Raw genomic sequence first — 24,360 nt, forward strand, 5'->3', positions numbered from 1 at the left:
TCTATCATGGCTTCCCTCTCACATTCGCATCTTTGAATATTCTTTGAGATAAAAGATGGTTTGTCTCTGCAGAAGGAAGAGCAAAATACCACACACAGTATATATGCACAAGTATGTATTTTATTATTGACAATTATAAAACTTTGTTCCTAATTCTCTTAAAGTTTACCAGAAATCACAGGATTTTCTTTAGCAAAATTGTTTTTAACCCCCTTCTTCCTATATTGTAAAGAGTTCTAATAATATTAGGGGCCTTTCATACCATAACCCCAGACCGATAACACATGTGACAGGATCTCTTCTGAAAACTACCATTAGGTGTTGAAACTAGTGATCTTAAATTATACTGTTTCAAAGAGGCCTTAATATCCTAAACAATTATATATTTTGCTATTGTTGAGTGTCCTTGTTCTCGAGAGCTGTATTTTTTGTATTTTCTTTTTTTTTGTTGTTACTTTTGGTATTATTCTTTAATTAATCTGGGTTATCAATTTACTCAGAGTGGGGTTTTTTGTATTGCACAAGAGAAAACCACCTTGCACTTAAAAATGTCTTGCTTTTCCAGGGTATCCCTTCTTCACAACAATCATTTCTATACTTCAAATCATTATCATCATTTGCTGTCTCAATCCATCTGTAATTCTCATTCACCTGTGTGAAAATGGCATAGTAATTCTCCAAACTGTCAACTAGATAGATGCACATACACATTGCTCAATGTGGTATAGGCACATATTAAAATTAAACATCATAACTTATATTGTACATTTACCTTTGAAGAAAGTCATGTTGCCACTGTCATGTTGATCTTTATCCAACCACCAAAATTTATAAAACAACAGTGTAAAACCCAACCATAAAAGTATACACTTCTAAATATTTTTACTAAAACACTGAAAATCTTTTTAAAATTATGTTTAAAACTCAATAAATACTAAATGCAAAACAGGGTAACGGTTAAAAACAGGTTAAAACTCTTTGGATACTGTCCCTTTCAAAATAGTCAGCCTTGTCAGTAAGAGAGCTTGGGAGTAAGACAATTGAGCACCTGTTTTATTACAGCAAATCCTTTACAATAGTGCAATTCTACTTAGGTTTTTTGATTAAATGAAAGGATAAGCTTAATAAATTATGTTAAATCATTCAGAAAAAAATAACTGATGCTCAAATAGGATGTTTGTTATTTTACATAAAAGGTCAGTGTTGAACACTTAGATATTAATATTAACCCATATTCAAGGCTACAAATATACAGAATCCTAAGACATTAAAGTCAATTAGCCATTGATGGTTTCCCTCAAACAGTAGTCTGATACCAAATTAATAACTAAAAAAGCCAACATCCATGCTACCATTCGCTTTCTTTATGAGTTCTGAATCACAACAACAACAATTCAACTTAGCACGCAGTGAACTACACCGCAGAGTACAAAACCACTTAAACCCCTGGAGACAAACTTTCAAATGAGCTTTCAATCATATTCTTAGATAACAAATACCACAACAATGATTTAAATCATTAAATATTGAGCAGTTATGCACTGAGTATTAAATGTAATTTCAATTCCAGAATGGATGGTTTATAAAACGTCTAAAAAAAACATTATTCCTTCATCTTGGTTGACACATGTCTGGGTTGAGAGGAACTGGGGTGATGACTAGTCTTTGACGCTAGCGTTGCTGCCTTCGAAGAAATTGTTGTTTGCTGGTAGTGTTGCACGCACTCTGCTCTTTTCCTTGAAACGTCCTGAACGGGAGATTTTCAAATTCCTTCGGCAAGTCTTCTCATTAAAAACAGGCTCGATGTTTGAGTCTTCATAATCTTGCTCTTTTATTAAATTTTGGTTCTGATTCTCCCGCGAGTCCGAAGACGACGTAAAGCCCATTGACGTTTTGTCCTGTGTTGTTTGAAGTTCCGGATTCCCTTCGTACTGGGTGGCTGCAGGGTCCTTGTTTTTCTTTCTGAGAGTGAAGGATTTCCACCAGGTACTTCTTTCTGCCATTCTTCGGTACCACCTAATAATAATAATAATAATAATAATAATAATAATAATAATAATAATCACCGTTACACTTTTAACATTTAAGGACAAACATTAGTATTAGATGGCAGAACGTGGTACGATAAAAAAATATTAAGACAATAATACAAAAAGCTATTGAATGGGATTCCAAGAAAAGGTGTTTATACTCTAACTCGAAATAGACAAATATTGTACCTTTCATCCGTCGTTCGCGACAAACATGCCTTATCTGATATCTTAAAATCTTGAATTTCAATTAATGCAGTAGTTAACTCGAATTAAACAAGTAAATTCTGTAGTTATTATTTAGTAATTTTTCAGACTAATCTTAATTTAAATAAGAATACGCGAGAAACTCATTGTAATGATTCATATCTTTGGAATTCATAGCCTTTACATTCGTGCAGACTTTCTTACCTAATAAAACCAGGTTATTCAAACTTGTTGTCAATTGAACAAAACCCAATGAGAAAATAAAATAAAGAAAAATCCCATGAAGCAAACTTTTTTGGAGCTATTAATCCATGTGTTGCTCCCGTTTAAACGTTTAGTTGATCCCTGGAGACGTATCAGTGACTGAAATCCTCTATTGTAGTGCCAAGTTCACTTGATGTCGACACGCACCTGTTTGAGCATGATAAAAAATCATAGACGTTTTATTAGAAGATTTTTTCCCGGCTTGCGCTAAATTTCATAAAGAAGTCGTAAGCCTTTTTTTTCTGTAGAACTGAAACACCGTAATAGGGAGGTTTGTTGAAAAGCACGTTTACAGAATGTTGGTGCTGTTTTCTGGACCTGCTGGATTCCTACTAGAGTTATGCGATAGGGAAGAGCACACCTTTGTCCTCTCCTATTTACAACGTCAGCAATTTCACTGCACGCAGGTGTGCACTGAGTCCAGGTAAGACTGATGCAGGTAGATGAAGTAGGCGGAACGATGTTTCTAAGCAACTATCCAGCAGCTCTGTTGCTACATAAGAGCAGTATACACAACACACCTTATATCGGAAACAAGGAAGCAAAGCCCGAAACATAAAAACATAATGTCTCTTATGTAAATTTTAATTGCTAATTCTGAAAATAGTAGCATCATACAACCGTAAAAACCTATATACTGTAATCTACACATCTACAGTATTTAACCATACACTTACAGATACTGAGGAAAAGAGGGTATTTTAACACTTGAAATGAGAAAAATGTATTTCATTTATTCCAAAGCAACTGGAAGTTCAATTTAAAATATGAAAGGTATTTACTGTATGTCATATCTAAAAATAAATACCGGTGATATTAAAGTCTGAAGTTTTCAATATCACCTGAAAATTGTGTGTTGCTGACACCACATTGACCCCATTGCATCACCTTAAAAAAGTAAATCCCATGTTGTCTGGTGCTTTATATTTACATTAATAAAAATTTTGTATCTGGGGTCTGTTGATGAAGTACTTACAGTATGTGTAACCCAGAACATTGGTTCATACTACACATCTTCTGTAACAACTGAATTACAGTAATAATGATTCCTTGCTTTTTTAGAACTATTTTCACCCAAAGGAATCCCAAAGCAGTTCACATATAACAGGGAATAACATTACCCACAAATAAACCGTAGCACACTTCTAGCTAATGTGTGGCAATCAATATGCTTCAGGAGTGTAAATCAGGTGTCGAAATAAGAAATCGCTTCTTCACTTCAATTTGTAGTGAACTATGGATAGACCAGATTGTGTAAACATGGATCTTAGCCAGGACATAATACTATTCTTACAATCAGTGCCATTGGATCTTTAATAACAGTGTAGTCAAGACCTTGGTTTTACATCTCATCCAGAGGATGACCTTCATTCACTCACCATTCAATCTTCGAGCGGAACATTTCTTAATGTATGGACAGCCAATATTGAATATTATTGATGATGGTGCAGTTTTAAGTCCTTTAATTATTGACTGGTGTGGCAAATGGTGCAATAGTGACAGAAAACACCCACCTGAGTGTCAGTGAAGGGACTGCAATGTTCCTTCTAATGTACAGTATGTGTAATGGAGTGTCATAATGGGAATGAATTATTTTTGTTATAAAAATGTAACCACATATATTGCTTTTAAAATATAATACCAAAATATCAGTAGCCATTAAGCTAAGTAAAGTTAATTTTTAAAGCTATGCTAGTTTTAGATATATAAACTTACAGTTTTCTTAGAGTCATTTATTTTCTTTTTAGACTACTACTATATGTAACTACTATAGTTACAGATTAAAGAAATCAAAGTTTTGGAAAATTTGGCAATTTATCTCAGAATTGACAGAAATATTTTAACTAACTATTAAATAATAAAAGTTAGAATGTATCTTTTCTTGGGGATTTTCTCTATATAACCATTGTGATACGTGGAACCTATAAATCATTTTCAAACATTTTATAGTAGGTTCTCACAAAAATCGTTTTATATTAAGACCTTAGATGTAAAATTATAAATATAAAATTAACTAAGGCAAAACAAAAATAAGACATAAAATGTTTTTAAGTGTCATTCAGTAGTTTGCTTATTCATTTACAGCTATATACAGTATGTGATGTACCTGTATATACAAAATACATCTTTTCTTGAAGACGGTTCAATCAAAATAGCCTTCTCACCACAGCCCCTAAATTAATGTAACTCCACATCTCCAACAAAGGTGTCCACTACTGTATGTGTAATAATGATTGTAAGTGAAATTGTAATCTAAAAACATCTAGTGTGTACTCTAGTGTGTTCTCTAGTGTGTTCATAAATGTCCGCTCCTTGTATCTTAAATTTGTTAACTTGCAACCTGTTTGGATTAATTGATATCCTTTAGAACTAACAATTAGAATTGTGTAGTCGAATTATATACAAGACTTTCTAGAAATATGTGAATATCACTGCTGGAGAGGAAGGATTCTTTAACTATAGTTCTCAGAATAGGTAAAGTGCACTGTATGTTCTGTTTAAAAAGCATTACAATGTTTCTTTGTAGTTTTTAATATGCTGTCAGTTTATTAATAGCACAAAGCTACCCAACAACAAGCACAGAAACTTTAACAATCTTGGCATGACTCGCCTGACTGAAACTCAGAATGCTGTTGGTTTCCAGTTCAGTAACTTTGTTTATTGTGTACACACAATTTTTCATTGATGTTTCGAAAGAAGCTTAACTGCAGAATACTATACAATCTCCAGCCCCTGAGTCATCTTTTGGTACGCATAATTACAATTCTGTAAAAAAACATGGGACTGGATAGAGCTGAAAGGATCACTAAGGTGTTTAATAAAATTACAAAGAATGGCAAACCTGAAATTGTTTTGGTAAAATACAAATAAAACAGGCCTTATGTTAATAATGACATATATACATATATTTAAATTTATCATCAAACTAGCAGACAAAGGAGGCTCTTTTGTGGTGTGGCTTAAGGACCTACAGTATACATCTTTGAAGCCTCTAGACAACTAATCGACACTTCTGCCTTCCTCCCTCTCCAACAGGGACTACCACTGACTACCATCTCCCTTCTTATCAGCAGCAAGGAGCTCCTCCAGGTGAGGCGAACCGGCTCATCATTGAACATCCCCAGGTATATCAATTTTACCTCCTCCCCAAAATCCACAAACCGGACACCCCTGGACGCCCTATCGTATCAGCATGAAACTGTCCGACTACTAACATCTTGGCCTTTCTTGACAGCCTCATGAAGTCTTTCTGCATCACTTCACCAACTTCCACCCATGCCTCAAATATACAGTTAACGTATCTTCCACTACTCTTCCGTTTGTAGACGTCAGCTTCTCCATTAACTACCCCCGACTCTCTACTTTGGTCTATTACAAACCCACTGATTCACACAGCTATCTTCTGTACAGCTCATTTCACCTTGCTCTCCCTTTTTCACAGTTCCTTTGGCTATGTAGTGACGACATCGATTTCCAGAACCAAGCCCTCAAAATGTACTCTTTTTTTCATCAACAGAGGATACCCTAGCAGTGTTATTGACAGGGCCCTTGCCTGAGCCAAAAACAGCCCTTGGACCATCAACTCAATCAGGAACTCTTGGCGTAACAACAGCATTCCTTTGGTGCTTCCCTACCACCCCAACACACTTCCTATCCCCAGGACTATTAACAAAAACTATTCCATCCTACAGGATGATCCCTCCATTGGGGCCCTCTTTTCTGACCACCCCATCATCTCATATCGCCGACCACCTAATCTGTGTAACCTTCTTGTTCACAGCTCTCTTGACCGCCCTCAGCAACCATCCACACCAGACACTTTCCCTTGCAACAGAGCTTGCTGTATCACCTGCAAGTACATATCTAACACCACACTCATTCAAGGCCCCTCAGGACAATTCTGGATCACTCAGATGATCTTTTACCTCCAGCAACCTTATTTACTGTATCTCTTGTAGTAAATGCTCAGCCATCTATGTTGGAGAAACAGGAAGGGGACTTGGAGATCGCTTCAGAGAACATTAGGGCTGTGAAGATTAAAGATTTCTCCAAGCCCATTGTTTATCATTTCAGCTCTGACAGGCATGATCACACTAATCTCTCTGTCTGTGTTCTTAAAGATGGTTTTCCTAACTCATACATCAGAAAGGCTACAGAAACTAAAATTATCCTGTAGCTGTAAGATCACGCCTTCCCCCTTCTCTCAACTACAGACTACTTTTCTTCTAAATTCTCTGCATTCATTGTTGGTTTCATTTTACACCTCTATTCACCCATCCTGACTTCACACCACCTGACTGGCCACTCTGTCTGTCCCTTGCTCCCGCCTCTCGCTCCTCCTCAATCCCTGCTTTTGTTCTCCTGCTACATTACCTTTGCTTACCGCCCTGTCTTTCTCACACCTGAAGAAGGCTTCATGGCTGAAACATTGTGTTTTCTTTCTTCTCTTTTCAGCATGGAGTAAACCTATTACTTGTTCCTATTTCAATATTCAATTTATGTACATTATAGCATAGTTCTATGAAAAAAAATAAACCTTTTTTTAATTTTCAGGATGATTAACCACCTGACTTTGTGGCAGACTACTGAGTCAGTTTTGTCATGAATATTTTGGAAACAATGCAAATACTAGCTTCTCTCCAGGATCTGTGTTTTGCTTTTCCTGAATTCACAGGCACTCTGTCACCCAAGGGACACTTTAGTTGATGCACAACAAAATGCTTTTAATAAACTTTTATAAACTGACCTACCTGTACATCCATTTTCTAAATTGCAATCTAAACTATTATTTTTTTGCAAAAAATAACGTTCATTTTGTACAAACTTACAAAGTTTAGTTTAAAATAACGGTGTTTTAATGAAGCAGTTCTTTTTGTTGTTGATGTTGTAAATATTTCCGTAGATTAATAAAAGGCAGCTATTTATAGTTTATTTTTAAATAACTTGATCATAGAAAATAGGTTTTGAAAAAAATTGCAAACTTTTATTTAACTTCAACCTTATTGCTATTAAGCTGTAATTTTCTTCCAATTTATTTGCATAACCTGTCAAATATATAAGCAAATAAAAAGCATTTTTATTAATATACAACATACTTCCACTTACTTTCTTTATGTTATATGAAGTACGTTATTCATAAGCATTGCAGGTGAACTAAAATGAGGCTCCAATAAGACTTTTCCTTGGTTATCCTAACCTTCAATTTTTTCCACAACAAGAATAATAAACCAGAACAATTAGCATTGATATTTAAAAACTGGCTCTATTTACAGATTCATTTCTGGTTCTATTTGATTAAAAAATATAACTGTATATACAGTAAATACAGAAACAAGACACAAACCATTCATGTTGTTTTACAAATAAATTAAATACAGTCTTTAAACAAAATAAAAAGTACTACAACGAAGGGTCCTTGTACCTTTTAAATAACGTCTTGGAGACAGATATTTTATTTCTAATTCACAGTTTTACCACCTATTTTCCAAGACGAAAATAATCAGCAAATTAATGTAGTGATATTTTATAGGGGCAATGAAAAGTAAATAACATTGTTATATGTTAAATATGTTGTTTGGCTCTGATTTTCCAATGAGTAAAGTTATGAGTAAATATAACCTAAGGATATTCTATAATGAATATGAATGATAAGATCACTTTATTAGCCATATACGATTTCTTGCATTAGGCATTTGTCTTTTTGCATACCCCAGCTTGCTCTCCACAAGACACACAGGCACACAGACAGGGAGAGAGAAGTTTGGGGTCAGAGCGCAGGGTCAGCTCAGGGGCCCAATGGAGTAGGATTCCTCTGCTGGCTGTGGGATGTGAACTGGCAACCTTCCAGCCACAGCCACAGCCACAGGCGCAGATCCTTAGCCACAGTGAGTCAACCCTTTTTACATCTGTATTCCTGATTTCCAAAATTTTGACTTTAACGTTTAACTTTGGTTTCCTGAAGGTAAGGGCTTACCTCAAAATCAAGCCCTTAGTGTTTTATTTAAATGTATTCCATCTAAAACAGAAACACAGATGTTATTTGTGTATTGTAACTATATTTAATGTATTATAAAATATATTTATTATGCACAGTAATTACCAACTTAGAAAAAAATAAACATTCTTTTGATTTCCAGTTGCAGATGTGTTTCTGGCAAAATATTAAAATCATGAAGCAATTGATAATCAACCTTAAAGCTTTTTATTAGAAAATATCTGTCAAAGTGGAATATGTGTTATTCTATGTAACACTATTGTAACACTTTTTTTTACTTTAAAAGAAAATAAATAGATATAGATTGTGCAACATCATAAAACTTTTGATCATTTAGTTTCCCAAATAGGGTTTTATTCAAACAAGTTCTCTCAAAAAAATACTGTATGTCTTCTGTTTGGACCACTTTTCACTTCAAAATTAAGGATTCAAAAACTATTTGCACTTTATTTTCTGTGCTCATATTCAGGTGGGACAAATATTTTCATTAGCACTGCAGTTTTAAAGCTTAAATTTCAAATTTAGTTTCCATAAACAGAATAAAGCACTGATTCTCTCAACAAAACCTCAAGTTTTTCATATACACAAAACAGCAAAACAGAGCATAACACATCATTGTTTTTTGCGATGCTTGTAATTAGTGGTTTAACAAGTGTTTCACAAAAGATTTACCACTGTATTCCATAATTAATATATTCCATGTAAAACAGAAACACAACTGTTATTTGTGTATTGTAACTATATTTCATGTATTATTAAATATATTTATCATGCACAGTAATGACCAACTTAGAAAAAAAACAAAATTATTTTTATTTCCAGTTGCAGATGTGTTTCTGGCAAAATATTAGAATCATGAAGCAATTGATAATCAACCTTAAAGCTTTTTTTTTAGAAAATATCTGTCAACGTGGAATATGTGTTATTCTATTTAACATTATTGTAACACTTTTTTTACTTTAAAAGATAACAAATAGATATAGATTGTGATACATCAAAAAACTTCTGATCATCTTGTTTTCCAAACAGGGTTTTATTCAAACATGTTCTATCAAACAAATACTGTATGTCTTCTGTTTGGACCACATTTCACTTCGATATTAAGGATTCGAAAACTGTTTCCACTTTATTTTCTGTGCTCATAGTCAGGTGGGACAAATATTTTCATTAGCACTGCAGTTTTAAAGCTTAAATTTCAAATTTAGTTTCCATAAACTGAATAAAGCATTGATTCTCTCAACAAAACCTCGAGTTTTTTATATACGCAAAACAGAGCATAACACATCATTGTTTTTTGTGATGCTTGTAATTAGTAAGTGTAAGTGTTTCACAAAAGATTTACCTATGTTTAAAGCTTTAAATATTGTGGACTCTCTCCTTTTATTGAGTGATTTATAATTAATTCTTAACATAATTATAATTATGTATGTGAGAAATATTCCAGCAGTTGTCCATCCAAAACTTAATTTTAACATTTGGACAGTTTAGATCATCTGTGTTATACCCGTAGCAAAATAATACTGGAATTGTATGTTCATATATTTATTTTTGTGAAGCCAGCTTTTTAAAACGTTTACAAGAACATGTCAGAAAAATGCAAGTAGACAAATGGTTCTCACTTGGACTTACTGCATTTGTTTATAATTGTGGAGTTATACCAGATATGCTTACATCTCATAAAATAAGAAACAACTAAAAAAAACTGAACTGCTGCCATTCTAAAGGACAAACTTCCAGCAGGTATCTAGAATGTTCTACTGCTTGACACATGTTAAATTGTACTGTCAAATGATTAAATAGGTATATCACAGAACAGTGAAAATACTGTATTAGAATTATGCAAATCACAAATTAAAACATTTTCTCTTTCACTTCAGTTCATCAAAATTACCAATGGAAGAGGGATGTGCTTGAAAGTCTTCATATCTGAATATACAGATGTAACCCTGTGCACCAATCCTCTTAGTTTACTACATGTGAGCAATTAAATGCATTATTTCATGGATAATGTAAAATAAACAATTCTGAAAATCATTCTTTCATACATAGTCTTCGATATCGGTTTTAGTTATCAACTGTATTTCGAATAAACAGGTTTATAAATTCAGAAAAAAATATTTCAATTTTAAATAAGAGATAATAAAGAAGGTAACTTTTGAAAAGAAAGAATAAACTAAAAACATCCTATGGACTTACTGTTGTACTTAGAACTAATTTACAATTAATTTAAATAATCCACAACTAATTTACAGTGTGGTTAAAAAGTAATTACACCCCCTTTATATATTATTATTATTATTATTATTTAATAAAATATTTTATAGTTTTTCAATATTTAAAAAAAATCAGAAAGTATTCAATATCTTTGTGTGAAAAAGTCATGCATTAGTTCTATAATCTCAATTAATAGGGAATGTAGAATGAGGTCTAACAAAACATGGTGCAAATGATTAGTTCATTTTTAGGAAGCGATTTCTACATGTATATAAAATCAGAAACTTTGTTAGTTTGATTTTAAGCTCTCAGGTTTGTGGTAACACATCATCCCCAGATCAAAAGAAATCTGTGACAGTCTTATAGACTTCATATTTAGTTGTTGCTTATCAATCTGGGAAGGGTTATACAGCTATTTCCAACAATACAAAGTTCATCATTCCATGATAAGAACAATATTCTACAAATGGTCAAAATTCAACACCATTGCCAATTTACTCAGGAGTGACAATCCTACCAAATTCTCTCCAAGATCTGATCATATAATGCACCAAGAAATCTCAAAGAACCCCAAGGTTACATTCAGGTATCTACATGTCTGTCTTGCAATAGTGTCAGAATCCACCATCAGGAAAACATTGAATAAGAATGGCTTTCATGGAAGGATAGCCAGGGAGAAACCTCTGCTCTCCAAGCTCTCCAAGAAGAACATTGCTGCATGGCTAAAGCTGGCAAAACAGCACATAAATGAAAAACAAGATTTCTGCAACATTTTGCTCTGGACTGATTCAAAAGTGGAGTTGTTTGGCCATAAATCAAACATCATGTTTGGCAAAAACTAAACACTGCTTTTGACCAGAAGAACCTCATAACAACCAAGCATGCAACACCTGTTGGATTGGGCCTGCTTTCCTGTCTCAGGATCTGGATGCCTTATGGGTATAGCTTGAATTCCACACTTTACCAGAGTATTCTAGTGAAAAATGTTAGACCATGTGCCCAACAACTAAAGTTGAACAGAAAGTGGATCACGTAATAGAACAATGATCCAACATACAAAAGTAAATTCACATTAAAATATTTCAATAAGAGGAAATTCAAGTTATGGAATAGCCAAGTCAAAGTTCAGATCTAAATCCTATAAATATGTTGTGGTAGAACCTAAAGAAAGTTGTGCATATAAAGAGATTGGAGCAGTTATGTAAGGAAGTGGGCTAGAATTCAATGTGAGTGAGTGATCAACTCTTAACATTTAATTCAAGTCATTGCTGCTAAAAGTGGTGCCACAGGTAACTGAATCAAGGGGTGTACTTACTTTTTCACACAAAGCTGTGGAATGCTGTCTGATTTTTAAAACAATGTCAAAGTACAATTTTGTTGCATTATATGTAAAATGAGGTTAGTTTTACCTATCTATTATCCATAAAGTCCTAAGGGGATGTACTTATTTTTTCAACACACTGTATAGCTTCTTACATGTTCTAAAATGTAATTACATCCTATAAAAACTATAAAATATATTTTTTTAAATTAAATTAAAATATTTACTGCCAAGTACACAAACCATATTTAACAAAGATTATAAATCTCACACAAATAATTTGATTTAGTGCAATTATCTATTTCCTTGTCCTACTGTACATACATATGGATAACATGCAAAACATAAGAACAGCAAAATCCAGGCTACTAATTCTGTGCCATTAAAATATAAAATACAGAAGGCCACTTCTCAACCTCAACTTCACAGAGGTATGTCTATAAGACAGAGAAGCAATACTGGTATTCATCTGCACAACTGCAGAACAAACATTCAGAATGATTTGCAGCACATAATTTACTCCATTTCAGCAGAGAATCTAGTGGATGTGACACGTTTACTTTTTTTTAAAATAGCACATCTTCATTTTCAATCAAAAGCTGAACAATTAACTTCTGGTATCTCATGTCATTCAAGGTGGTAAGAGTGTTCTGATCTGGAGGCCGAATTAACGTTGGTCCAAACACTATTCCAAGGTTTTCGGCATTCATGAAATTATCCTTTTCATATAATGTTACCCTGCAAAGAAAGTAAAGAAAATCAGTCTGTAAAAAATTCCAAATAGACAAATATAATGTTTATTTAAAAATCTATAAAATTGTATACTCAATATGTAGTACAGTATATAGTGTATTGAAGCTGCAGGATGCAGAATATGTTCAAAAAGCATTTTAAATTTTAAAAAGTATGATGCGTTATGAAATGTCCAAGGCTGACCAAGATATCGCTTGGTGTTATCTTAAGGTTTTACTGAATCCTGTTTCATGAAAAAAGCTGCCTTCCTGTTCTGTAGAAATGAGCCATTAGACTGTCTATTGTATATTATACGGTTTATTGGAAGCACGCACTCAATATTTTTTAAATAATGACAAAGTCCGTCAATACTACAATATATATTTTATAACAAAAGTGGGAAAAGCTTTGGTTGCCTTGTTTGAGCAAGGTATATTTTTCAGTGCAAAGTAACTAAAGTTAATGGGTGTTGTAGTGATGGTGCTCAAAATATTCCCTTTCTTTTCAAGGTGCCCTTCCTCAATTCTCTCATCATCTCAGTACTTGACAGACTTGACTAGAACCCTATGTTTCTTCTCTGGGTACAAGAACCCCTGAGGTCCCAGATTTCCTCCTGCAGCTTCTACTATATTAGTAGAACAACAATAATAACGTCTGACATTTTGACATGTCTGTATTCCGGCTCTCAACCAGTCTCTCCTTGGAAGCACTCTCACCAACCAAAACTCAGGCTTTGCACATGTGAATGTCTCCACTTTCTTTTTATCAGAACAGTATCTCATATATATTATTTATAGTAATATACTATATATATATTATACAGTGTTATATATTATATAAATGTTTCTGTATATTATTCATGCCAAAAGGGGTATGTAAATAATTATTCTAACCAACCTCTCTTAATCTACAAGAGATTCAATTAAAATAACAGCCGAAAATCATTCGGCTAACCCCTTAATTTCGTTATGCAGCTCCAGTGAAGATTTTTTAATGTCTATAAATATGTGGATCAGTTACCACATAATAATAGTAATATGTGGAGCACATATTACATATTTAACATAATGTCAAAAAACACACTTTGAATAATGTGGATAAAAATATGTTTATTGTATAACTGCCTTACCTTTTCAGATGAGTCATTAAATAACGAAGTGTCTCATAATGTGCAGGGGGCAGCATCAGAAGGGCATCATGAATAGCTTCTAATCTTGCTTCTGAATGAATTATTTCTAAAAACATGAAATAAGTTAGTTATTCTAGCGCTTAACAGATATAGAGAACAGCTAAGGTAGCTTCTTCAGATGTGCTGTTGCATTCGTGCCACAGTTGTTTAAGCGACAAGCTATAGCTTGCTTAATACAAATCCTCAAGGGCTACAGGTCAGCAGTCTACTGCATCTAGTCTTTTTAAATTATCAGCAGCTTAAACCTAGCCAAAGTCTTAAACTGATCCAACATAGATAATAATTAATTCAATAAGTTAATAAAAAACTTATTGAACCAGATCATATTACAGTTATGGAATTATGGAATACTACAGAAGAGGCAACATTGACTCAGATGAAAATTAATAATTAACATTCAAGGAACTTTTTCAAGACAAACGTAGTGACTTTATACAGTAACTGTATTTGGAAGCTTTCAGCTGACCATGTTTTCAGTAATGAGAACACACTGTGAAATGTACTGTTTCATCTGTTGTACTTACTTGCTGCCTCAATAAATTTGGAATAAACATCATAAGTAATCACTGGTATTGGTAGGTCTCGGAAATACAGCTTAAGTGCTCCTGTAATTATGTTGATGTCTGAGTACGTGTTAGCACAGATGTCAGCCTTATCACCATCTGAAAGACAATAGAATACAAAATTAATGCTGTATTTGTTTGTACATGTGATTGTCTACATTACTGAATCTCTTGCATACAATTAATAACCTGATCTAATGAAAAGCAGTGTGACCCCTGTGGTACCAAGAAGATCCAACGTTACTATCATGGGAACATTCACAGCTTTAAATTAACATAATAAACATCATAAAAGACTTATAATGGAAATATGGGAGTACATCCAGTGGGCTTCCTTTTAGTGATATTCAGAACTAAAGCAGAAATTGGTTAATGCTATTCGTTTTGTTTGTTTTCTGCCTTCTACTCTGTACTTGGCAGTGGGAATTCTGACCTTAAATTACTTATACAAACATCTTACGTTTATGTTTCTGAATTGAATGCATGAAATAGTGACTAACAGAAGCAACAAATACAGTATGTAAAGAAAATTAATACTGTCTCACAGCAAATGTCATTTCAAAGACTGGGTAGAATTCAATGTTCTAGTGAATAGATCACTCCCGCATACTGTCACTTAACAAAGTCAGTTTCCAATCTTTCTGGACTGGAAAGAAGGGTGATTGCTAAAAAGTACAATAACTTATCAACAGCATGCATATAAAAGGAAACAAACTGTATACTCTACTACATACGATCATTTTATAAAAGTTTTAAAATTAAAGGAATGTTTCCAATATTCACTTGTTATATACTGTAGTTAATGACTCTTACTATATTCAATTGAACAGTTGAATTTTAAAAATTAATTCTCATCCATACAGTACATTGCTTTTTCCAATTCAGGAATGCGGGGGGTGCCAGAGCCTATCCCGACAGGTAATGGGTGCAAGGTAGGGTACACCCAGAACAGGATACCACTCCATCATAGGGTACACACATATACATAAACACGGACACACACACTGACACCTAGGGCCAATCTTTCCAGAAGCCAGTTTATCTACCAGTATGTATCACCCAGAAGAAACCCACGTGAACATGCAGATAGCATCCCAGGTCTGGGATTAAACCTGAGATAGCAATGATAACCACTGTGCCACCCTGCTGTCCAATTTATTTTTATTTTTATTATTTTTTAAAACACTGCATGTCTTATTTTGTAAATAAAGACTTCACTTTTAAGGAATAAACATTCAGGTCCATAAACACCAAGGGCACAGTCTTGGAAATCTGAATTATTCAAATGCACAGAGGCATTCAATCCACTTTATCACTCAAGCAGTGAAATCTGACAAATCACACACAAAAGACATACATTTCACAACACAGGATACATTCGTATTCACCTCCCAGGGGCTACAATTCTCTCAGTTACCCAATGTTTAACCTATGCAGTAAGCTGATATATTCTACTTCTCCCTTAAAATGTCAGGCAAAACCGCTTTGACAAATACATTTTTATGTGTATAAAATAGGTACTAGATATTTTAAAAAATTATTATATTGTAGACATTGCCGTATTCCTTGTGGCTGTGTTTATATACTGTAAAGTGTGGATAAATATTTATCAAATATCAAATACCTAGTATGTTACCTGATAATGCTGATAAACAGACAAATTGGAAAACATCACTATGAAAATATCATGTTATTTAAGTATTTTTATTAACTACAATCTCCCTCACTAGCCAAAGAAATAAATAGGGAAAAGTATAAAGAATCCTAAAGCATAAACCTGTTTACCTGTTTTCTCACCTGTACTTCCTTAGGATTTGAATCAAAGCACTGTCATGATAATTCATATCTTTACAAGTTTCTCAGAATGATTCACATGGTCAGATTTACATAAAATGTCTTACTCTATAGTGCTGATATGCACACAAGCTCAATTAATTTCAATTACTGCAGCCTTTCATTTTATCTAAACAGTTGTTAAGAGAATAGTTTTACTTAGTTTATGTAGTGGACATGGTTGCTATGAAACAAAAAAACAGGCTACTCTACACAGTTGAATACATTAATTATTGAATAAAATGTGTGGTGATTTTGCTCTTTCGAGAAGTTGAAGAGGATTCATCATCATATTACCAGAATTGTCTTCTTTAGCATTATTTGCACCTGAAAACACAGGTGTCTAACAAGATATGTTATGCAGTCCCTAGGTTATACTTGTAGGCCAAAGTTTGTGGTTAGAATATGAATCACCCACCTCTATCGAAGGCTATTTTAACATCTTCAATGTGTTCAGTGAACCCAGAAACTCTGTAAAGCCCCTCAGATTTCAAACCTGTAAACAAAAGAATGATAGACTAAGAAATTCTTAGATTTTAATTTTTACTCTTTATGGCTCTGTTTTGTGTATGACTTCATAATTAGGACTTGATTCTATTTTGATATGCAAAAGTCCTGCATGAGTGTCTCCTTCTTTCAAATGGTCAGTTACTTTAAAAGAATATTTATCCCTTACTTACAGACTGCCATTTTCATTTAAGAAAAAAGCATTTATTTTTATTCTAATCTTTGCATGAATGCAGTCTTGTGGTAATGTTTTCTTTCTTTTCTCAGACACAACAAAAACATGAAATTTGTTTAAGCTATGGCAAGTCCTAATATTATACATATTTCTATACATACAGCCTTCTTCAGGCTCCAAGGCCGAAAGTTTGTGTTTTCTTTCTTTTTTTACGGCATGGAATAAACTTACTACTACATATTCAAGTTTATATTGATAATAACTTCACAAACGTAATATGTGCTCCTGTGTATTTCTTTCCAAAAATGCACAACCTAAGTTACATTTACCTTGTAACATACGGTAACTGTGAAAGCCACCTTTAGTATTGTCAGATGATCATAATGTTTTTTTTTAGTTAATTAGTTCTGTAGTTCATTTTAGGGCACTTAAATGCAAAGCAAGCCAAAACACATTTGACATAACCAGAAACTGATTTATGTTGTGAGAGTTTGTTTAATAGATTCTAGCACGTTTACCTCACACCTGCAAGTCAGCTAGTGTTTTGACTCTACATGTGAACATTTCTGAAAATGCAACCGGTATTACTAAAGAGTGAAGATGGGGAATGGAGTAGTCAGGAATCCTGTCCGAGGAAACTCTAAATTTATTCTACACTGCAGAATTTTTTCCACATGTTACACCTGCATGTTGCATGTTGGGATTGTATAGAAATGATTCTAACCTCTTTTTTCTATTTCTTGAATGCACATGTCCACCACCATAGGTCTCTGTGTGTTGTGTGCCTTCACCAGTGTAGTCAGATCACAGCTGTACACTTTCTTTATTCTCTTCAGGTCTGGCTGACAGTCATTTGGAACATATTTGGAACACTGTTTGTGCACATTCAGCCCACAATCTGAAATACACAATTTAAAAATTAATGGTAACTCATATTTCATTCTTATTAAGAGTAGAGTTATAGTTCATTTTGCTAATCTTTTATGTCTTAATAATTAATATATACCATATATATACAGACTGTACATGCAGTATCACAAAGGCATTGCCTTTATAATAAATTATAATAGAACTGCAATGTTAGTAATTTTAAATGAAGCCATTTCCTTCCTGCTGATTAATATTTAAAATACAAAAAAAAGTACTCCTCATGGGATTGTGTCCTTGTTGTGGGAAAGGGGCTTGAATGCCCCAGGTAGCCTTAAAGCTGTCAGGAACTTTGCACTCCCAGTAGGGTCACCCTGGGCAAATTAGTCTAAATTGAGGGGCAAGATGAACAACAATCCAAGCTCCAGTAGATTCCCATGATTCCTTTAAAAAATAAGAGAAACCTGCCTGGTAAGGGAAACTGGGGCACACCCCTGTGGCCACACAAACTCAGCTGGGCTTATCCCAAAATGGCAATGGAATTGTTATGTGGGCTCACCACCCACAAAGTGAAAGATGGGGGAAACATGCGAGCATGGGTGGGAAAGATCAGGTCAGACTAGACCTTGGCAATGGAATCTGGTTCTTGGAACATGGAAAGATTTCACTGCTCAGGAAAGAGCCAGAGCCGTTGCAGAAGGCTGAAAGGTACTAACAGGTATAGTTGGTTTTATTTCTACACACACCTTTGCGATTGTGGGAGGTCTCTCTCCTCCTCTGGATGTCCCTCAAATGAGAGGCCCCGGACAAGTGTGGGGATACCAATGAATCCCAGGCTGGGTCTATACAGTTGAAGTTTGTCCCAGTGCATGAGAGGGTTACCTAAATGCAACTATGAATTGCAGCAAGCAGAACTCTTACTGTTATTTGTACTTGTGCACCAAACAAATGTTCAGAGTATTCACTCTTCTTAGAGAAAGTGTACAGTGTATAGTGTACAGTGTACAGTGTTAGATAGGGTGTCACCTAATGACTCTGTAGTCCTCATGGGAGATATCAATGCTTACATGGTGAATGACAGACAGATTTGGAGGGGTGTGATTGAGAGGAACAGTCTCCCTGATCTAAACCCAAGCATTTAGTTGTTATTGGACTTCTGTGTTAGTAATGGATTGTCCATTTAGAACACAATGTTCAAACACGTTGTTGCTCATACGTGTACTTGGTACCAGTGCACCTTGGGTCGAAGGTCGATGATTGACTTTGTGGTTGTATCATCAGACCAAAGGCCTGGAAACTTGGATAAGAAGAGGGGCTGAGTTGTCAACTGGTCACCATTTGGTGGTGTGTTGGGTCAGATGGATGGGTCAATGAGCTGGTAATGCTTAAGGCACAGGACAATGTTAGCTGGTTGTGGTCAATGCGCTCGATGTTGAATGGAAGCCTGTTTAAGGTGGGTGTCAGACCAAGGGAACTTGTCTTATCTCCTGTCTATGAGGTGCACAGACAAGATTTGGAGTGTATCCAGTTTGGTGACATAAGGATTTTATCTCTGCTGTTTGCAAATGATGTTGTCCTCTTTGTCTCTTCTGACTTTGATGTCCAGCATACACTGTAGAAATTTCACAGCAGAGTGTGATATGGTTGGGAAGGGGGTCAACGAGTCTGAGGTCTTAGTTCTCTCCAGGAAAAGAGTGGATTGCTCTATCCAGACGAGAGAGGAACAGCTGCCTAAAGTCAAGGAATTTAGGTACCTCAGGGGAGATTTCACGAGTGAGGATAGAGGGAATCATGAGATTGACCAGTGCACTGGTTCAGCAGCTGCAATAATGTGGGCCTTCTACCGAACCACGGTGTTGAAGGGGAGCTGAGTTTTATTATGAAGCTCTAAATGTGTCCATCAGTCTATGTCCCTATTCTTACCTATGGTCCTGAGATTTTAATAATGACGTAAAGAGTAGATTGCAGCTGTTAGTGGCAGAAATGAAGGTTTTTTCTATAGTGGTGCTGGGCTTACTCTCTATGACAGGTTAAGAAGATCTGCAATCCAGGAAAACCTTGGAGTAGAGTCACTGCACTTATGGATCAAGAGGAGCTAGTTAAGGTATTTTGGGCAGAGAAACCTGGTCTGCCTATTTCTGCCTGTTACCACTGCAACACTCACCAACCAACGGATACTAACCAATGGTTAGAGAATAAGATGAGAAAACAAACATGATAATGATTATTATTAATAATTGCTTACAGCGCTTTTCTGGACACTAAACTCGACAGCGCTTTATGGGTAATGGGGACTCACTTCCACCACCACCAATGTGCAGCCCCACCTGGATGATGCAATGAAAGCCATAGTGCGCCAGAACGCTCACCACATATCAGCTTTCAGTGGGGAGGAGATCAGAGTAATTAAGCCAATTCATAGATGGGGATTATTAGGAGGCCATGATTGGTAAGGGCCAATTTGACCAGGACACCGGGGTGACAGCCCTACACTTTTCAAGAAATGCCCTGGGAGTTTTAATGACCATAGAGGGTCAGGATCTCAGTTCTACGTCTCATCCAAAGGAAGGCGCCTTTTTACAGTACAGTGTCCCGTCACTATTCTGGGGCATAAGGACCCACACAGACCACAGGGTGAGTGCCCCCTGCTGGCCCCACTAACACCTTTTCCAGCAGCAACCTTTCCCTGGAGATCTCCCATCCAGGTACTGACCAGGCTCACACCTGCTTAGCTTCAGAGGGTTGCCAGTTGTGAGTTGCAGGGTGATATGGCTGCTGGCCAAAAACATTTTATTTCTGTTAAACATTACTAACTAGGCAGTAATTGATTGTGGTGAGTGAGACATACAGTGATACAAAGAAACTGTTGATTTCAAATGAATTCTTCACAAGGAGAACTAGGACTTGCAGTGATTGAAACATCTATGAGCAGTCAGGATAGTCTGGGTTTTGCAAATCTCTCACTCTTGATTTTTTCTAAGTAGTGCTGATACTAATGCAATTCTGATTTATGTTTAAATAAATAATATAAGTACATTTTAGAATACATGAGCATTAAAAAATGACACCATTACATATAAGTGACCCTGAATATTCACTTGTTTGGTTATATTCAAGACATTTAGAATCATAATATTACTTTTTAAAGATTATACAAACAATGAAACAAATCCTAATTTATTTAATACACAGTAATATGATAAATATAATAATGTTCTAGAATCAATGTCTTGATATGGTAATTGTTATCTTCAGTAAATACTATGTATACTATGTATACTTATTTCTAAAATTGGGATTCACCAAGATTTTGATGTATTGATGTCTGAAGCACACAAAAGAAATTAATTTTAACTAATCTGTTGTTTAAGGGGCAAGCACCTATGGTTAAAAAGAAAAAAAAAACTTAATATATTTCTATTAGAACTGCATAGTCAGTCTTACACTCAATAGTTGTTTTACCATTGAAGTTAATTAAGGGTGAATTAAGGCAATGTGGTGTTTCTTTTTCTTTACTACAAAAGTAAATCATGGGGATTTAGATAATTAGATAAATTAGATAATAGTGATCTGTGTTCACAGATATATATTTTTATTTTAATTATGAAGTGTTTAGAAATGTTGTTCAATGTAGTATTTAATTTTCAAAGACTGTAAAAAAAATTACAAAACATTTCATTTCAGGAAGACCAGAAAGTGCAGCTAACTTTATCCTGTCTCTTGATTTTCCGGAATTTAACAGTAACACTATGTGTTACTTACACCTCTGCCCGGGACTTGTAACAGAGGCATTCCACCAATAGAGAGTGATTATTAATTGACATTCAGACGTTTCTATAACACCCATCAAAATCCCTGTTGAGCAGTTGAAACTGGATTCTTCTCAGAAGAAAGCCTGATTACAGGAAGGTTTTCATTTTCTATTAAAAAAAATACCTGTCTCAGTTTCAGGACTGAATGCCAATGTTTTTGTTTCTCCTTATCAATGTGAAATTTGAACGCAATGTTTAGGAGCTTGTGTTAGGTCTAAAAGAGAAACAAATTAACATGTCAACATATTTTTTTAAATGTTTCTTAGTTTTTGTTATGCCAGATGTTCTTTTTAGTTTGAAGTTTTACCTCAATGAAATCCATTTCTAAAAGAAACAATAATTCATTGTTTCAGACCCTGGGAAATGGCTGAGTGCTAAAGCTGAATGCAGAAATGAATGGATAGGTGAGGGCTTAGTCTAGGAGTTGTGGTGGGGGGACACTAAACTTCCTATAGTCCACCACCACAGAAGTGACAAAGACTGAGGTCATGCAAAGAAGTAAATAATGAACCATTTCATTAATATACAGGGAGCTTAACTTAATTTTGTGACAAGCTGTAGGTAGCTGTCATATAGAGGCTAAGATCTGTATCATTTAATTTCTTTTGCATTGTACTGTTTGCTGGGTTAGATGTGATAGTCAATCCACTTAGTATGACAGTAAACAGGAATTTCTGAAATCACTCTTCCTACTTGCAGAATTTCATCTCCATTTACTGTACATTAGGGAGTCTTTTTTCAAATTCCAGCTCAGTGTTTGTCACTTTTGGTTGCCATTTTTACATGTTAGGTGCCTCAGACATAGCTCTGACTATAACAAATGTGCTACAAACTTATAATATGCCAATCAGAATTACCTCAGGTACTGTACTTTTAATTTAAATGTAGAGGTTTTCCAGATAAAACTATTACTTTGCTTACCTTTTTTAGTGAGTAATTAACTTAAGTTAGCTTTAAAAAAGTAAAGGGAGAACCATGCAAGGTAGGCGACAGTATTAATGTTATATTTACATTAGTTACTAAAAATGTTAATACTGAGTTACTAATCTTAGTCTGCAGATTCCAATACATGTTGTTTAAAGGAAAATAAAAGACCTTAGTTATGAAATGTATGTAATACTGTAAATAGGAGTTTTTGAAAAATATACATTTGTTTATCACAGAACAATGTACTCTCAGGGAGATAATTAGAAGATATTCTACTCTGCTATTCAAAATAGATTTTGTTTATCTATGCAAATGCAGAATCCTAGGCAGAGATTCCATTTACATAAATAAATAAGGGAGGAAGGTTCATGCTATTAATCCCATTTTCGTTTCTTACATTCAGGCCAACTGATTACTTAAGTAAATGGGATGGTAGTACTGTCTGATTATACACGATTTGGGGAGTATGCACTATGTCAGGCACCTGCCTACTGCATAAAACACAAGTCTACTATACATGGTATATTTAGATTTTCAGAATGCTTTTTAAAAAGTTATACATTAAAGATGTATAACTCTCATTGCTGGCAGGATAAATTATCATAAATGAATATCATAATTAGAGTAATTAGTGGAGTACCTTGGAGATTTGTATCTGCATGGTATAGTTAGTAACAACAAAGTACACAGATGATACCAAAGCTACAAAAGATATTAAAAGAAAACATTGTCCAAATCCAATTCTGGGCAAACACTTTTCATAAGGCATTTAATCTAGAAATGCATATAGACAGCAAAAACAAATTACAGCTAAAACTAAAATGATTTAAACACAATGATTGGGAAACACTCATTTTGAAGAGACTACTCATAAAAAAGAAACGTCACATCATTTTTATGTAGAAACATCTTTTTGATCTATTACATGAATTAGGGAAGCAATAAAAAGAATGAACATGTTTGGGTCTATAGTTAAGTGCAGAATTTGAAAACCTGTAAAGCAGCCGGCCCAGATGGTATCTTCCCACATGTCCTGAAAACGTGTACAGGTCAGCAGATGACACTACAATTATTGGGCTCATCAGCAACAACGATGAGTCCACATTTAGGAGTGAGGTGGAGCATCTTACAAGATGGTGCTTTGACAATAATTTGGCCCTGAATGTCAACAAGACAAAATAACTCATTATGGACTTTGGGAAACATTTATTTTTTAAGGGAGAGAGGGCGGTACTCTCCAATCAGCATCGAGGGCACAGTAGTGGAAACTGTCAACTGCTTCAGATTCCCCAGTCTGCTGATCTCCACTGATCTGATTTATCTCACAACACTGCAGCCAGTCTGAAAAAGGCAGAACAGTGCCTGCACTTTCTGTGGTGCTTAAAGAAATTAGGTATGGGGAAGAAGCTACTCATGAACTTTGACCGCAGCACCATAGAAAGTCCTCACTAGTGTTATATAATAGTTATATATAGTGTTATAATAATAATAATAATAATAATAATAATAATAATAATAATAATAATAATAATAATTTAGAAGTGCTTTTATGACAGAACTGTGTAATTGCACACACAAACACAAATGGGACATTCAGTCAGCTCCAATTATCTTAAATGTGTGCTCCTTCTTGTCAAATGTGTGAGGGGAGCAGATAAAGGTCTCAGAGACCACGTACCAGGGCTCGGAGACACATGGAGCCAAAATGGATGAGCCGTTGGAAA

The 24,360-nt window shown here is 34.8% G+C and overlaps 2 protein-coding genes across 5 annotated transcripts in view; both read right to left on the minus strand.

The window, feature by feature from the left end:
• Nucleotides 1-1,658: 1,658 nt before the first annotated feature.
• Nucleotides 1,659-2,003, minus strand: LOC148651387 (proline-rich protein 15-like). Its single transcript, XM_088602305.1, has one exon. The coding sequence runs from the start codon at nucleotides 2,001-2,003 to the stop codon at nucleotides 1,659-1,661; it is 345 nt and encodes a 114-aa protein (XP_088458431.1).
• Nucleotides 2,004-12,120: 10,117 nt separating this feature from the next.
• chn2 (chimerin 2) overlaps nucleotides 12,121-24,360 on the minus strand; it is a 137,936-nt gene continuing 125,696 nt past the window's right edge. For all 4 annotated transcript variants that reach the window (XM_088601597.1, XM_088601598.1, XM_088601599.1 and 1 more), the window contains 5 exons: nucleotides 17,755-17,928; nucleotides 16,767-16,844; nucleotides 14,477-14,614; nucleotides 13,893-13,998; nucleotides 12,121-12,769 (listed from right to left, as the gene is read on the minus strand). In XM_088601597.1, the coding sequence (XP_088457723.1) occupies nucleotides 12,598-12,769; nucleotides 13,893-13,998; nucleotides 14,477-14,614; nucleotides 16,767-16,844; nucleotides 17,755-17,928 (668 nt within the window). In that variant the 3' untranslated portion in view covers nucleotides 12,121-12,597. The remainder of the gene's footprint in view (nucleotides 12,770-13,892; nucleotides 13,999-14,476; nucleotides 14,615-16,766; nucleotides 16,845-17,754; nucleotides 17,929-24,360) is intronic.

The sequence above is a fragment of the Lepisosteus platostomus genome, chromosome 12, assembly GCF_059453375.1.
Source record: "Lepisosteus platostomus isolate fLepPlt1 chromosome 12, fLepPlt1.hap1, whole genome shotgun sequence".
Classification (NCBI taxonomy): Eukaryota; Metazoa; Chordata; class Actinopteri; order Semionotiformes; family Lepisosteidae; genus Lepisosteus; species Lepisosteus platostomus.